At 39.9% G+C, this 12,547-nt stretch overlaps 1 protein-coding gene and 1 non-coding gene across 3 annotated transcripts; one reads left to right on the top strand and one right to left on the bottom strand.

The window, feature by feature from the left end:
• The first annotated feature begins 493 nt into the window (after positions 1 to 493).
• trnat-ugu (transfer RNA threonine (anticodon UGU)) lies at positions 494 to 566 on the top strand. Its single transcript has one exon. It is a non-coding gene; the product is annotated as a tRNA-Thr (tRNA).
• A 1,447-nt stretch (positions 567 to 2,013) lies between these two features.
• lnp1 (leukemia NUP98 fusion partner 1) lies at positions 2,014 to 9,837 on the bottom strand. 2 transcript variants are annotated; one of them, XM_061737060.1, is made up of 4 exons: positions 9,315 to 9,837; positions 6,010 to 6,240; positions 4,773 to 4,871; positions 2,014 to 4,535 (listed from the first exon to the last, which is right to left on the bottom strand). In XM_061737060.1, exons 1-4 carry the CDS (start codon positions 9,498 to 9,500, stop codon positions 4,368 to 4,370), a joined length of 684 nt encoding a protein of 227 aa, XP_061593044.1. In that variant the 5' UTR covers positions 9,501 to 9,837; the 3' UTR covers positions 2,014 to 4,367. The 2 variants fall into 2 exon arrangements, with proteins under 2 accessions (XP_061593044.1, XP_061593045.1); XM_061737061.1 differs by having other exon boundaries at positions 2,014 to 3,615.
• Positions 9,838 to 12,547: the final 2,710 nt, after the last annotated feature.

The following is a 12,547-nucleotide window of genomic DNA, read 5'->3' as shown; positions in this document are numbered from 1 at the left end:
GTATGTCATAAGTATAATATAAAGTATAATAATATTATTATATAATATTAATATTATAATATTCGTATATAATAATATTATATAATGTCATCTTGTTTCGGCCAGGATAAACGGGAAATAGCGGAGCGGTTCACTGCTACTGCTGCTGTGACACGTCACTTCCTCCCAACGGCAGGAAGTGACGTGTGCGCTCTTAATAGTACGTCCGAATGAATGAATACTACTGATATTTACTGATATTTACTAAAAGTGTGCCGAATTTAAGTATACTTTTTAGTATATACTGTTTAGTATGGCATTTCGGACGCACCACACGCCCACTAACTCCGCCGGAGCTTCCCCCATTTTTTCATAGCGGTGTATCGCGTCATTCAGGAAGCCAATCAGCACAGTGCCTCATTATCATATCCTCCCCGCCCACTCAGAATCCTGCATAGATAATGAGGTTAGAGAATGGGAAGAGAAAAAGATTGTTTTTGTTTGTTGGAGCCCAGGCTCCATAGCTCAGGGGTTAGAGCACTGGTCTTGTAAACCAGGGGTCGCGAGTTCAAATCTCGCTGGGGCCTGACAACATTTTAGTGGGGGTGGCCTAGTGGTTGCAGAGGAGGGCTGGAGTCTGGAGGACCCTGGATTGCAACCAAAAGTCAACCACCCTGAGCAAGGCCCTTAACCCTTACTGCTCCCTGGGCGCCGTGCCATTGCATGGCAGACCACTGCTACTAGTTCAACTAGAAAATGGGTTAAATGCAGAGAAAGAATTTCCCCATTGTGGGAGTACTAAGGGAAGCTTTCTTTCTTTAAAGACATTCAAGGCCTGTTTAAAATAGGTATTAGATGCCATAATAGGTCCCTTCTAACCCCAATTAAACAACAAGTGCCAGACTTTTCACAACACTGTTTCTTCAGTAATATTTTATTTTTCAATCTGTGAGAAATTACATGTCTATAAAAAAAAAGAAGAGCTCGGTAACTTCTTTAGTTTAAATGGCCCAAAGGTAATTGGGACAGTTTTGACACCAATATCATTTGCTTTGACAAGATTAACCCTACTGTGCACCAGCTGAAATACCGGAAGCATAAGTGACTCCAGGGGCGAGGCTCAGTCCAGACATAACTAAGTCCACCCATGAAACTGCAGTTTTGGCAGCATCTATGCACTATGCAGACTGTAAAAACAAAAAAGCATTCACTGTCCAGTAGTCATGTCTCTGCTTTATCTACAGTTTCTGCCTCATGATTTATCAAAACTTTGCTGTGCTTGTCTCTAGGTAGTGCCTCACTGCAACAAGCTTCTTGGTTAGTGGCTTTCTTTGTGTAATTTGCATTTTGTTGTTGTGTTTAGCGCACAACTAATACGCATGTTGGGTTGTTTGGGGCTTTTAAACCACCTGTAGGAGTGAATGTTAGTCTGCACTGCTGTTTGTCCTAGTTGTGTCCCAGCGTTTTGATGCTTCTTACCTGGTGACTGCAAGGGCAGGCTTTGGTTCTCACTGAATAGGAAGAAGTGGGTCATTTTTGCAATGGTAGGATGACATTTACAGAAGTTGCATCAGTTTATTGCACTTTTATTATTCACACAATAACGTTGTAGCAATGATTGCAGCAGTGAATTAGCAATACTTCCTGTATTTGTGAATAATCTACTCAAATCAAAGTACACTTAGTTGAATAAGACACACCACTTGTAAAGCACTACATCAGATGTGTCTGTGGAGGCTCTGTGGTATCGCTCATACTGGCACACGGAAATGGCAAGGGGCCAAAGTTCATATTATTTTGTAATGTTTTTGCTTTTCTTGCAAATTCCAGCTGTCTGGCTTGAGAAAAGCCACCTTTGGCAGTGCTTTTATTTGATTATAATGCTTTGATTGCATTATCAGCTTTTACTTTTAGGGGCTACAGTGTTATTATCTGGATGCTATCAGGACAACAAAATGATACAACTTCTGCAAATGACATGTTCTGACAAATCTGATGTAAAAAAGCAAACAAAACCAGGTTTTGCAAGGGTGTGTCACATCAGAGTGCTTTTATTTCAAAAGTGCAAGACCTTAACGGCCACAGGAAAACAGTGTTGTGCTTTTGGTCTCAAAGAGGAAAGAAAACATGGAGGCTGATGCTGCGTCACTTGATCTGTTTGAGCAAAGCATTGTTGGTTTAAAATGTAGGACAAATTATTCAACGTGACAATCTTTGTACACCTTTTTTTGCAGCGTAAACAGGCAAATTTAAGTCACAGTAGATTATCACCATTTCTCAGTTAGTAAATGAGTTGAGAATAGATGAGAATAGATAGAGAAATGGTTAATATGAAATAATAATAAATGAGAATCATCTACAAGTCAGTAGCTACAAAATAAAACCATATATGTATAATACGATGTCGGGTAAACATTGGTTATACAGTATACAGCAGTCCGACTTTCTCAGACCGAGTATACACTGTAAACCTCTCGCTTGGCAGTGGAGAACAACAAGAGAGATGTTTAAAAACGTATCAGCGTCCAGATGACTGTCGACTCACATGCAAAACCTTCGCATGCAAAATTGTTGAAGAGCTCGCCGAGAGATTATACTCGCTGTGATGCTGAAGCTTACACTGTCGTGTTGTCAAAGTCTGTTCACAGACAAACACCCAACAGGATGGTCAGACCCGTCTTTGTGGTAGTGTCTCTGCGCATGTTTCCAGGACCCAAGTATATTCTGGATTAGATGTACAACAACAGACAGGAGTATCAGCTGACATCCAACCCGGCGCTGCTTTTGTGGCGAGCAACAAAAGCAGACGTAAGAAAGGAAGGTGGTACAGGCAAATCTGATGTTAAATGGAGCAAGATAAGGATTAATTTCTTAATGACAACCTGCCACAATCTCTTTGAATGTTCAGATACTCCGAACTGTTTTACATCAGTAAAATTTGATTTCACGATATGTGTTTTGTTCCTTTCCCCCTCAACTACGGAGAACTTGGAGTAACCATCAGAGCTGATGTGAAATGTGCGGTCACCGCTCTGGTCCATCACTGGGCCTCTTCCGACCCCACCCATGCTGTGAACACTCATCCAGGAAAACACTTTTCTTCAGGCACTGTGGCATCAGCCCAAAATTCAGTGTTTTCTCAGAAACGTCCTGAACCGAGGACAGCATGATGGTCATGGTTTATATGTTAGTTTCATTCTCTACCCAGGTACAACTTTTCAAAAGTAATCAGATTTTTTTTTTTGCATTTGTTTTTTAATCTGTAACAAAAAATAAAGAGAAAAACAAAGCATTTCTTATAGGGCAATAATTTACAGCGTAAAACTGAATATTTTATAAACAATCAGCGTGAGATACCACCAGTACACAGCTGTCTGTTAACCAGCATCCAGCATCCAGGCCTCTCCACTGACAGGGAGCGATCGAGCATGGGTTTTTCATGCAGAAGGACTGAGGAACGGAGGGGTGGTGGAGGTCTTTGGGCCGGGTGGGCCACACGAGCATGCAGGCATTGCAAGTGCAGGGCCATCATGGGACAGTGGTCCGGGACGAAGACCAGTAAAGGGGCTTTATCATGGATACGTGGACACGGCATGTGGGACACGTCTGTTTCTTCCACAGCCACTGCTCCATGCACTGAAACACATTATGCAACACATTATTATTCCTTCTCCAGAATCTTTTTTTTTTTTTTTTTATCCAAATGTTCATTATTTCTACAGGTATTGATTATTTACACAGATGCCAGGATATAATTTCACACATGCTGACCTACGGTAACAAACAGTTTCCTGCATTTAAGAAGTTATGAAGCAGGTAATTCCTAAAATAAGTTAAATTTAAAGACAGTAGTCTAAAGATTGATTCTTGTCACATTGTAACAAAGAATGAATCATCATATATATACATAACCACTGAAGCAAATAATTCATATATTTTATACATGTCTTTAATAAAACTAGTGATACACAGAGAATACATCGTTGGCTGCAGGAAAATACATGTTTATATGTGGAGGGAACTTGACTTAGACCCTATCTTAGATTTATAAACTTGTAACAGTTATATGTTTATAGGAATTTAAATTACAACAAAACAGTAAGTCTTTGGACATTTCAAATGCTCTCATTAATGAATTTGGTATTCACTATTCCTCCAAAATTTGCCTTTGACTCTGAAAAGAATAGATTTGCAAAGACCCCAAAAGTGGGACCCAGCGGGACAGTCTGCAGAAATTTAGAAATATAGGTCAATATAGGTTTTAAATCTTTGGATTTAAAAACACCACAAGGCAACAGACGTCTTGGGTGGAATCCTCCTTTTCTGCCAAAGAGGGAAAGTCTTCATAATTTCCAAAGTAGACTCGTTCCCCTTTCTGCAGAATGATATCAGCGACGTCTTCGCAGGGAAAGCTGGCGAAAGAATGTGTGCGGCTTCTTCTCCAAGGAAATCGGTCCATCTGCCGAATTCCTCCTTTCATTTGTCGGCTTCCTGGCCTGACAAGCTTCTGCTTCACTGCTCCTGCGACGCAGACTCTCCTCTAATTTCTTTGCCACCTTCAGTGCCCACCAAAGGGAGACATCATATCAGTAAGTGGGGGGAGAGGGACACAGGTGGTTAAGCTGCTCCATGCCTCCACGGGGGAACTGTAGTGTTCTGCCTACTGTTTTCATACCAGATCACATCATGCATGTCCGGGAATGAGCTGCCTCCATGCACCGGTGATCAGATGCCTGGCATGCTGGGGTGAGAGAGAACACATGCTACTGATCTAAACTGTTCAAGCTGCTCACCTCTTTGTGGAAGCGGTGTGTACAATGGAGCTCCTGGACGCCGCCCCCGCTCCTACACATGTCTTCGTGACAGATCAGGCACAGCTTGCTGTCGGTATTCTAGAAAACAGAAACAGGGTTTGTTTTGTTTTTCTTGTGACCAGGAGATATTTTAAGTCTGGAACCAGGTAATAAGCTTCTCTGGGATTTACAGTACTAATACTGTATAATAATAATAATAATAATAATAATAATAATAGTCTGATTTAGTCTGATCTGGTAAATTAGTTAAGAAAAAAAAACATGAATGAGCTACAAATATCTGTGGGGGGAAAAAAACTAAAATGGCAAAATATTACATTCAAATTTATACTCAATACGAGTATTTCCCTTTTAAATAAATAGATTTAACTGAAAACGTACAGAGACCATTTAAAAAATGCCAAAAACCAGTATAACAGCAGAGGTGTTCAAATAAATGTTGTGTCTTCTGGGGCAGGGACAGGGTCGTCTGTGTGTTACTTACTGTAAACAACAATTTATAAGTAACAATTATTGTGCATTTATTGTGAAATAGAAATTATAGCTCTCAAATTTAAGATCTTCAGCTCCCTTTTGACTCTTTTTCAGAGCTTTATTATTATCATGTGTGCGTGATGTGGTGAACTTACAAAGAGCTTTCAAGAGCACTGGCTCGTGTCAAGTTTATCTGTGCCATCTCCACGCCAACAAAGGAAACGGCTCTTGAACCGCGCTTTACGACCTTTCATTTTCCATGGTTAACTGTATTTTTATACCTCACCATTTTTAAGTAAGCAGGACCTTGTAGGAAATGTGGTAAATTTACAAAAACATGGAAAGAATTTACTCATTTTTTTGTAATACCTTCCTCTGAGAGGTTGTTTAGGATGCATCAAAAATCTAACACAGTGGTGCACTATGGGAATGACCTCAGTGGTGTGAAAAACCTCACCCTGTTATCAAAGACCAGGAATAAGATTAAGTAACCCAGTATTCTGGGTAGGCCCCCTGCCTGTTATCCTGTCTGTACATTAAGGTTACGCACCTTTTAATACTCGCTAAGTGCCCTTTAATCTTTAAGAGCTTCATAATACCTGTTTTATAAGAAAGACAGAGCACACCAAAACTCACCTTGCTGACATTTAAGTGCATAATTTGTTATCCTAACTTGTTGAAGAAAGTCTATAAAAACTTGTTACATTTTATGATACTGCGGCTTTATAACACTGGTGCTCACCAGTGACGTGATGTTGTTATCGTCGAGGATGAGCCTCTTCTCAAACGACTCTGTTATCTCAGGGATGGTGGTGATGCGGCTCTCCTGAATGGACGTCTTGGTTCGGTCGTCCGCGGACTGACGACGAGGTCGGAGATGAGGCCTGACCTCCCCCTTCTCCTCTCTTGTCTTCGGGGTGGGCGCCATCGTGGCAGCATGGAGCCTGTTTAACTTCATGGCGTCCAGTTGTGTCTGTGGAATAAACAGAGAAGAGCAACATGTGAAACTCAGGTCTTAAAACTGAGGGAGTACAGCCTCAGATGTTAAACATATTACAGCAAGTCATCAACTATTTGACAGAAACTAAGTCAGAAATGCAGAAGTGGTGTGTGAAAAACTACAGTATGTGCGGCCTTACCGCCTCAGGAAGATTTCATGGAAATTGCTCACAGTGGTTATGGTCAAGTAACTACACGGTAATAAATGGGCATGAACACAAAATATTTTGTCCTTCCCAGGTCCCACATAAATGAACCCAGGAGGGCAATTCACAAGGGGCTGACGTACAACCAGGGACAATCCCATAGGGCGTCCCATGTCTGATCTCAGATGAGCCCACATGCAGTTGTCGGCTGGGTAGTTTGTTACTTTGAAGCATCCAGATGCATTAACACAATCCCAAGAAGGAAAGACATCAGTGTTTATCTTAGAGAAGAGAATGTTGCTCCTCATCAACCAGGGAATGGTTGTAAAATTACTTATAAACATTTGTGGAGTTCATCGTCCTCCACTGAGAAAGATTATTCATAACTGCAGACGATTTTACAGTTTCGTTGAAAAGATCCCCTCTGAGGTCAGCGCTATATCTAAGCCTCAGGTAGGATGTTACAGTGTGAAAAACACTGACCAAATATACCTTCTTTGAAAGAATGTTGCCAGCTTAAGTTTGCAAAGTTGCATCTGAACAAACTGCATCATCTCTGAACAAGATCCTTTGAACATATTACAGCAAACAGAAGTTTGGCCTTAATGCAGATGAGATGAAACACGGCATCGTAGCACCAACACCTCCTACCACCTGTCAGGTACAGTGACGAAGGTGTGAAGATTTAGGCCACAGCACTTGGGAATTTTATAATCAATGAGCTGACCAATAACTCATCTGTATATCAATGAATTCTGCAGTCAGATGTGATGAAGTTTGATTGAAATGCAGTGACGAGACCTTAAGAGGGCTGTGCTTAATTAAATTCCTGAAAACCTTTACTTGAATCTGTGTAAAAAGAGTTGGTCAGAATTCTTCTACACAATGCGAGTTATTTTATTGATGAGAAAATAAAGAAAAACAACTTAACAAAACAGTCATTAAATCATAGGGGGGACTCAGTTTTTCACACACATTGCATTTTTTATCCCAATCGCGGGCTCAACTGTGGAAATCTCGAAAGAATAGCTAAAAGCCAAGTGAAGTGGAGGACATTTGTCAACGGCCTATGCACCCTAGAGGAGCAAAGGGCTTAAGTCAAGTAAGTCAAGTATTATCCCAAATGTAACACGAGTATACATGAAAATATTTTTTATGTTTTTATGTTTTCTCATTGCAATTAACAATGTGAAAAGCAGTTCTGTGAGGCTTTTGCTTTTTCGTTTTTGTGAGTGGGTTAATCACTGACTCACTAATGTCCTTAGGTAACATGTTAGCGAAGAAGCCACCTAACTATAGCATACATCTTGACTTAGACCGAGCAGATAATTGATTAGCAATAATCTGACTGTTACTAAACGGTTATGTGGACAGTGTGGTTTATTTACAGCACCATGTGTGATGAATGGTGATTTGTATTTGTCCACATCTTATTTGCCCCCCCCACTTAACTCCAGACTGATAAACCGTGCCAAACCTTTGTCAATTATAGCGTTATTCTGGAAAACTGTGAAGAGGGCGAGGACCAGTCGAGATTATGAGACAAAGTTAATCATTAAAGTTTACCGGTTTATATTTGTCCATTATTATTTGAATAAAACCCTCTCATTGGTGCTTTGGTTGTGGTTGTTGCAGATAGTCAAAGAAGCGATGCGTTTGAATTCATAGGAGGTTAGTGAGAAAGCTCTGGTACTTATCCATATATGGATTAATAGTCGGGTCACCTTGCAGGCGCCTCCTCTGATTGAAATTTATTGATGTTTGTCAGAGCTTGGAGCTTTCACACAGCCGTACATCACAATTATCAGCTGAGCAGCATTATTATTTGGGTTTTTTTTATGCACACATGGAATTAAAATGTGAAATTCAGGTCACAGGATAATGTAATATGCTAACTTTTTACTCTGTTTACATGATAATGCATCAACACGCTAATTAAATATCAAAACTTTTACACTTTTAGTGTACTGTGAGAGTGAGAAACCTGCTGGTGAGCATCGACCTCAGACTCTACTTTCACAGTAAACATTTACCAGTAAGGATTGACTAACTGTTTCATAGAGCACATTGCCCGTGTTTGTCTAAGACTGTGTGCAGACAGCAGTCCCTGATTTAAAAATAGCTGATACAAAAATATGCTTCAACAAACTTTATTTTTTGAGCTGGAAAAAATGCTGAGTGATAAATTTATAGATATAGATGCTGAAACAGGGATATCATAAATATACAAAACGGAAACAAGTACAAGAACCAGAGCCTGCATTCATTATAAAACTATTGTTCAGCTTTTATTTATTTATTACTTTTTTTTGCTGATTGCAAAACAAAAGTGCTAATAAACCAGACTCTCTGCTGTTCATCACGTGTACAGCACATCCGTGTGCATGTGTTTCCCAGCTCATCATTATTATTGATGTCCAGCATCATTGATGTAAAATTTGTTGAGGCAAACCACAGCTCCGAGCATCCTCTTCCCAAAACCTCTGTTGTGGCTTTTCGGAAGAGGCCTGCAGAGTTGCACAGTGTTCATACCAACATGTCGGAGGAGTGTAAACATGATTTAACCGTAATGTTTGCCAAATGCAAATAACATCATAATTTCCTCTTTGTTAGTGTTATAACCTGAATATAATGTGGACATTTCTGTAAATATTCTATTCTGACATGTTGAGTGATGATTGGTAAACGTTGATATGATATTTCTATTATTATTATTATTATTATTATTATTATTATTATTGCACAGGTGGTTTTATTAAGATATTAAAATCTTTTTAAGATCATGCTAGGGTGTCATAACTGTCATAATAGGGCAGATATAATGTACTTTAAAAAAAAATGTATCAGTGCAAATGTGAGAAATGTGGCACCCGTGGATGCATGAAATGCAGATGCTCCTTACCGCAGTCGGGAGAGATGCTCTTCGATCAGCGTGTGTTTTCCCAGGCTTTCTGAAACTACGTTTCCTCTCTCTGGAGTGTCTGGCATCTGCTCCGTGGCCCCAGTAACTACTCATCCACTTGGTGAAGTTACCATCATCATCCTCGTCGTTGTCCATCGTGATAGCAGGCAGGAGTCTGAGAGACATGGTTTCAAACGTGCAGGCAGCCTCTTGGTGCAGCAAGTCCCAGCAGAACAGATAGTGTGATTCCAGCTCACTGGTGCAGAAGGTAGAGACAACTCTCGGCTGACCTACTAAGTCTCTGAATCTCTGGCTGTTCTGCTGGACACAACGGTCCTGCAAGGGAAAGGTAACTCACTTCAGATACCTCCAGTGTCTCTGGCACTGTTGTGTATGTTGTAATTCTTAGATGAACCAAAAATAAACACTGGGGCTTTTGTTGAAGTCTTTAAATAGGGGAATCCTCTGTAATCTATTTAAGTTGAGATTGGAAAGTAAAGTGGAGGTTCTGGGTGCAAACAGAGAGGAGGAGTCACGGAGTAACAGTGGCTGATGTGACCACTGCTTTTAATCTTTCCATTACAGTCACGGGCCTGAGGGCAGGCGACTGAAACTCCAATTTCCCCATACTTTCCACTGGCAGACTACATCAAAGCTGTCAATAATTATGGAGCGCAGGCGACTCTGTCTAGTGCAGGGGAGGACAATACAGGACAAACAGGGAGGAAATCATTTCATAATAAACTCGCCATCGCTGAGTTAGATTTATGTTGTTTTTTTCATTTTTACTTTAGACATTTTACCAGAATTGCAATATATTTAATAAATGCTATCCAGCATTACAAGGCCAGAACCTGTCTGGTGTCAGTCCTTTCCTCACATCACATAAAAAAATACAAATAATGAATCTAAAGTCTCCCAGTTTGAAGAAATGATACAGAAAAATGTATATCTCTGGGAGAAATATACAATAAGCATCCCTCCATTCCTTTACAAATTAAAGATATAAGTGGGCTCCCTTTAAGACTAGAGTCTTAAGCAGGAGGACTAATCTGGGTAATCACCCTTATGAGACATTCATGCTGGATATAACCTTCAGGCAGCACAAAGATTACACTAATCTGCTGTTATGTCAAAGATGAAAGTCAGCTCAGGTCATACCTGATGATAAACTACTCTTATGTACAAATGTATTCAAAACCACTTTCTGGTACCAGAACCAGTCTGCGTGTTTATAAAGAGACACGTCTGCTGAACCACCAGCAACAGCAAACTGCATAAAAAACACACCTGCAGGAAGTGAAGTTATGCAACTGGAGTCATTTAGCGTTTTTATGTAGAAAATCTTTCAAAATCTACAGTTTCATAGTGTCTTCTCCCTGTTTCTAAACATTCTACTGCATAAGAGCACAGACATGTCTCAGTGGATACAGCTAAAAACATCTACTTGCAGCAGCACACATTTAAATAACTCATGATAAATCCAGACTGAGCGGGATCAAATCCAACAACAGAACAGAACTGCAAATACGTAAGCGAGACAGACTACACTGCAGCTCTGTGTTGAATCATAACAGTATTGGTTTTTCCTTGGGGCTCTTTTTCTCTCTTTCAAACAATCATTTCTGTACTCATGTGAATGCGTGCTTTACTGCACCTACGCTGTAGTTTTCCTCTTTTTTTCTCTTTTTTTGGTCGGTGCAGGAGTAGACAAGTCTAGAGATGCAAGAGAGAGTAGGATTGCCATCTGATGGCTTTTTCTGAAATTGACAAATTCTAATAAGAAATTCAAATTTGGATTATATATTCTTTAAAATCTATTGCAAAATTTGGGGTGGGTCAAAGTACAACATTTTGCTCTTTTTTTTTCCATCAACAAAGTGTGCCTAACTGGCATCGATCTTTAATACAGAACAAGGAACCATGATCTTCCAAGTTTGTCCTCTTCATAGTGTGAGGTGTAAATAGTATGAACCTACTTTCCTTTTATGATTATTTCTCTGTTGGCCAAAGAATATTTGGTATGTTATTTTGTAATGACGTGTGTCATTACAAAATGACACACGTGTAACATGGCGGGTTAGTGGCCAACACTATTGCCTCACAGCAAGAGAGCTCCTGGTGTGATCCTGGGAGGGGTATTTCTATGTGGAGCATCGTGGAGTTTATACGTACTCCTGATCCTGGCATGGCTTTCCTCTGGGTGTTAGGGTTATAGGAGAGTATGTGTGCAAGAAGTTTTTTAACACACACAGGGAATTTGTGTGGGGATTTGGTGCAATACAAAAGAACAAGTTATAATAATAATAATAATAATAATAATAATAATAATAATAATAATAATAATAATAATAGGCAAGGCAAGTTTATTTGAATAGCACAATTCAACACAACGTAATTCAAAGTGCTTTACATCAACATTAAAAGCGGCAAGACACAATTAAACAGCAACTAACAAATAACATGAAATAAAATGATAAGGAAAGAGGTAAAATAATAAAAAGCACAAGTTGTTAAAAAGTAAGGGCAGTAGAATACAGCAGGTAAGTATTTAATTTAAGACTACGCTTCAGTAACCCTGTCTGGTGAAAAGAAGTAGTCTGTTCACTCCTCAGGATGGAGACCTGCAGCTCAGAGCAGGGGTTGGCAGAGGGGAGCAATGCCCAGGACTGTCACTTAGGTAGGAGCACTGGGTGATAAAATGGGTAAAAAATCAGGGATAAAAATATATATTAAAAAAAAAAAAGAGTACACTTCAGTAAACAGTATTGTTTTTAGGCCTGATTTAAAGGAGCTGACAGTTGGAGCAGACCTTAGGTCTACAGGAAGTTTGTTCCACCGGTGAGGAGCAGAATAACTGAACGCTGCCTCACCTTGCTTGGTTCTGGTTCTTGGGAACCACAACAAACCAGATCCAGATGAACCTCAGGGGTCTGGGAGCTTCATAGGAACTAACAGATCCAGCATGTATTTTGGTCCAAGACCATTCAGTGCTTTGTAGACCAGCAGTAAGATTTAAACTCTATCCTCTGACTCACTGGAAGCCAGTGTAGTGATTTCATGACCGGTGTAATGTGGTCCAGTTTCCTGGTGTTTGTAAGGACACTGCGTTCTGGATCAGCTGCAGCTGCCTGATTGATTTCTTGTTAAGACCTGTAAACATGCCATTGCAATAATTCAACCTACTGAAAATGAATGCATGAATAAGTATATTATGATTATTATTATTATTA

The sequence above is a fragment of the Cololabis saira genome, chromosome 13, assembly GCF_033807715.1.
Source record: "Cololabis saira isolate AMF1-May2022 chromosome 13, fColSai1.1, whole genome shotgun sequence".
In the NCBI taxonomy this organism is placed as follows: Eukaryota; Metazoa; Chordata; class Actinopteri; order Beloniformes; family Belonidae; genus Cololabis; species Cololabis saira.
This window is presented reverse-complemented; position numbering and strand designations above follow the sequence as displayed.

Coding starts and splice junctions, on each gene's coding strand:
- lnp1 (XM_061737060.1), bottom strand. CDS start 9,500: ATGTCTCTCAGACTCCTGCCTGCTATCACGATGGACAACGACGAGGAT. Junction 6,241..9,314: donor GAGCATCTCTCCCGACTGCG/GTAAGGAGCATC, acceptor TTTATTCCACAG/ACACAACTGGACGCCATGAA. Junction 4,536..4,772: donor CACACCGCTTCCACAAAGAG/GTGAGCAGCTTG, acceptor TGGGCACTGAAG/GTGGCAAAGAAATTAGAGGA.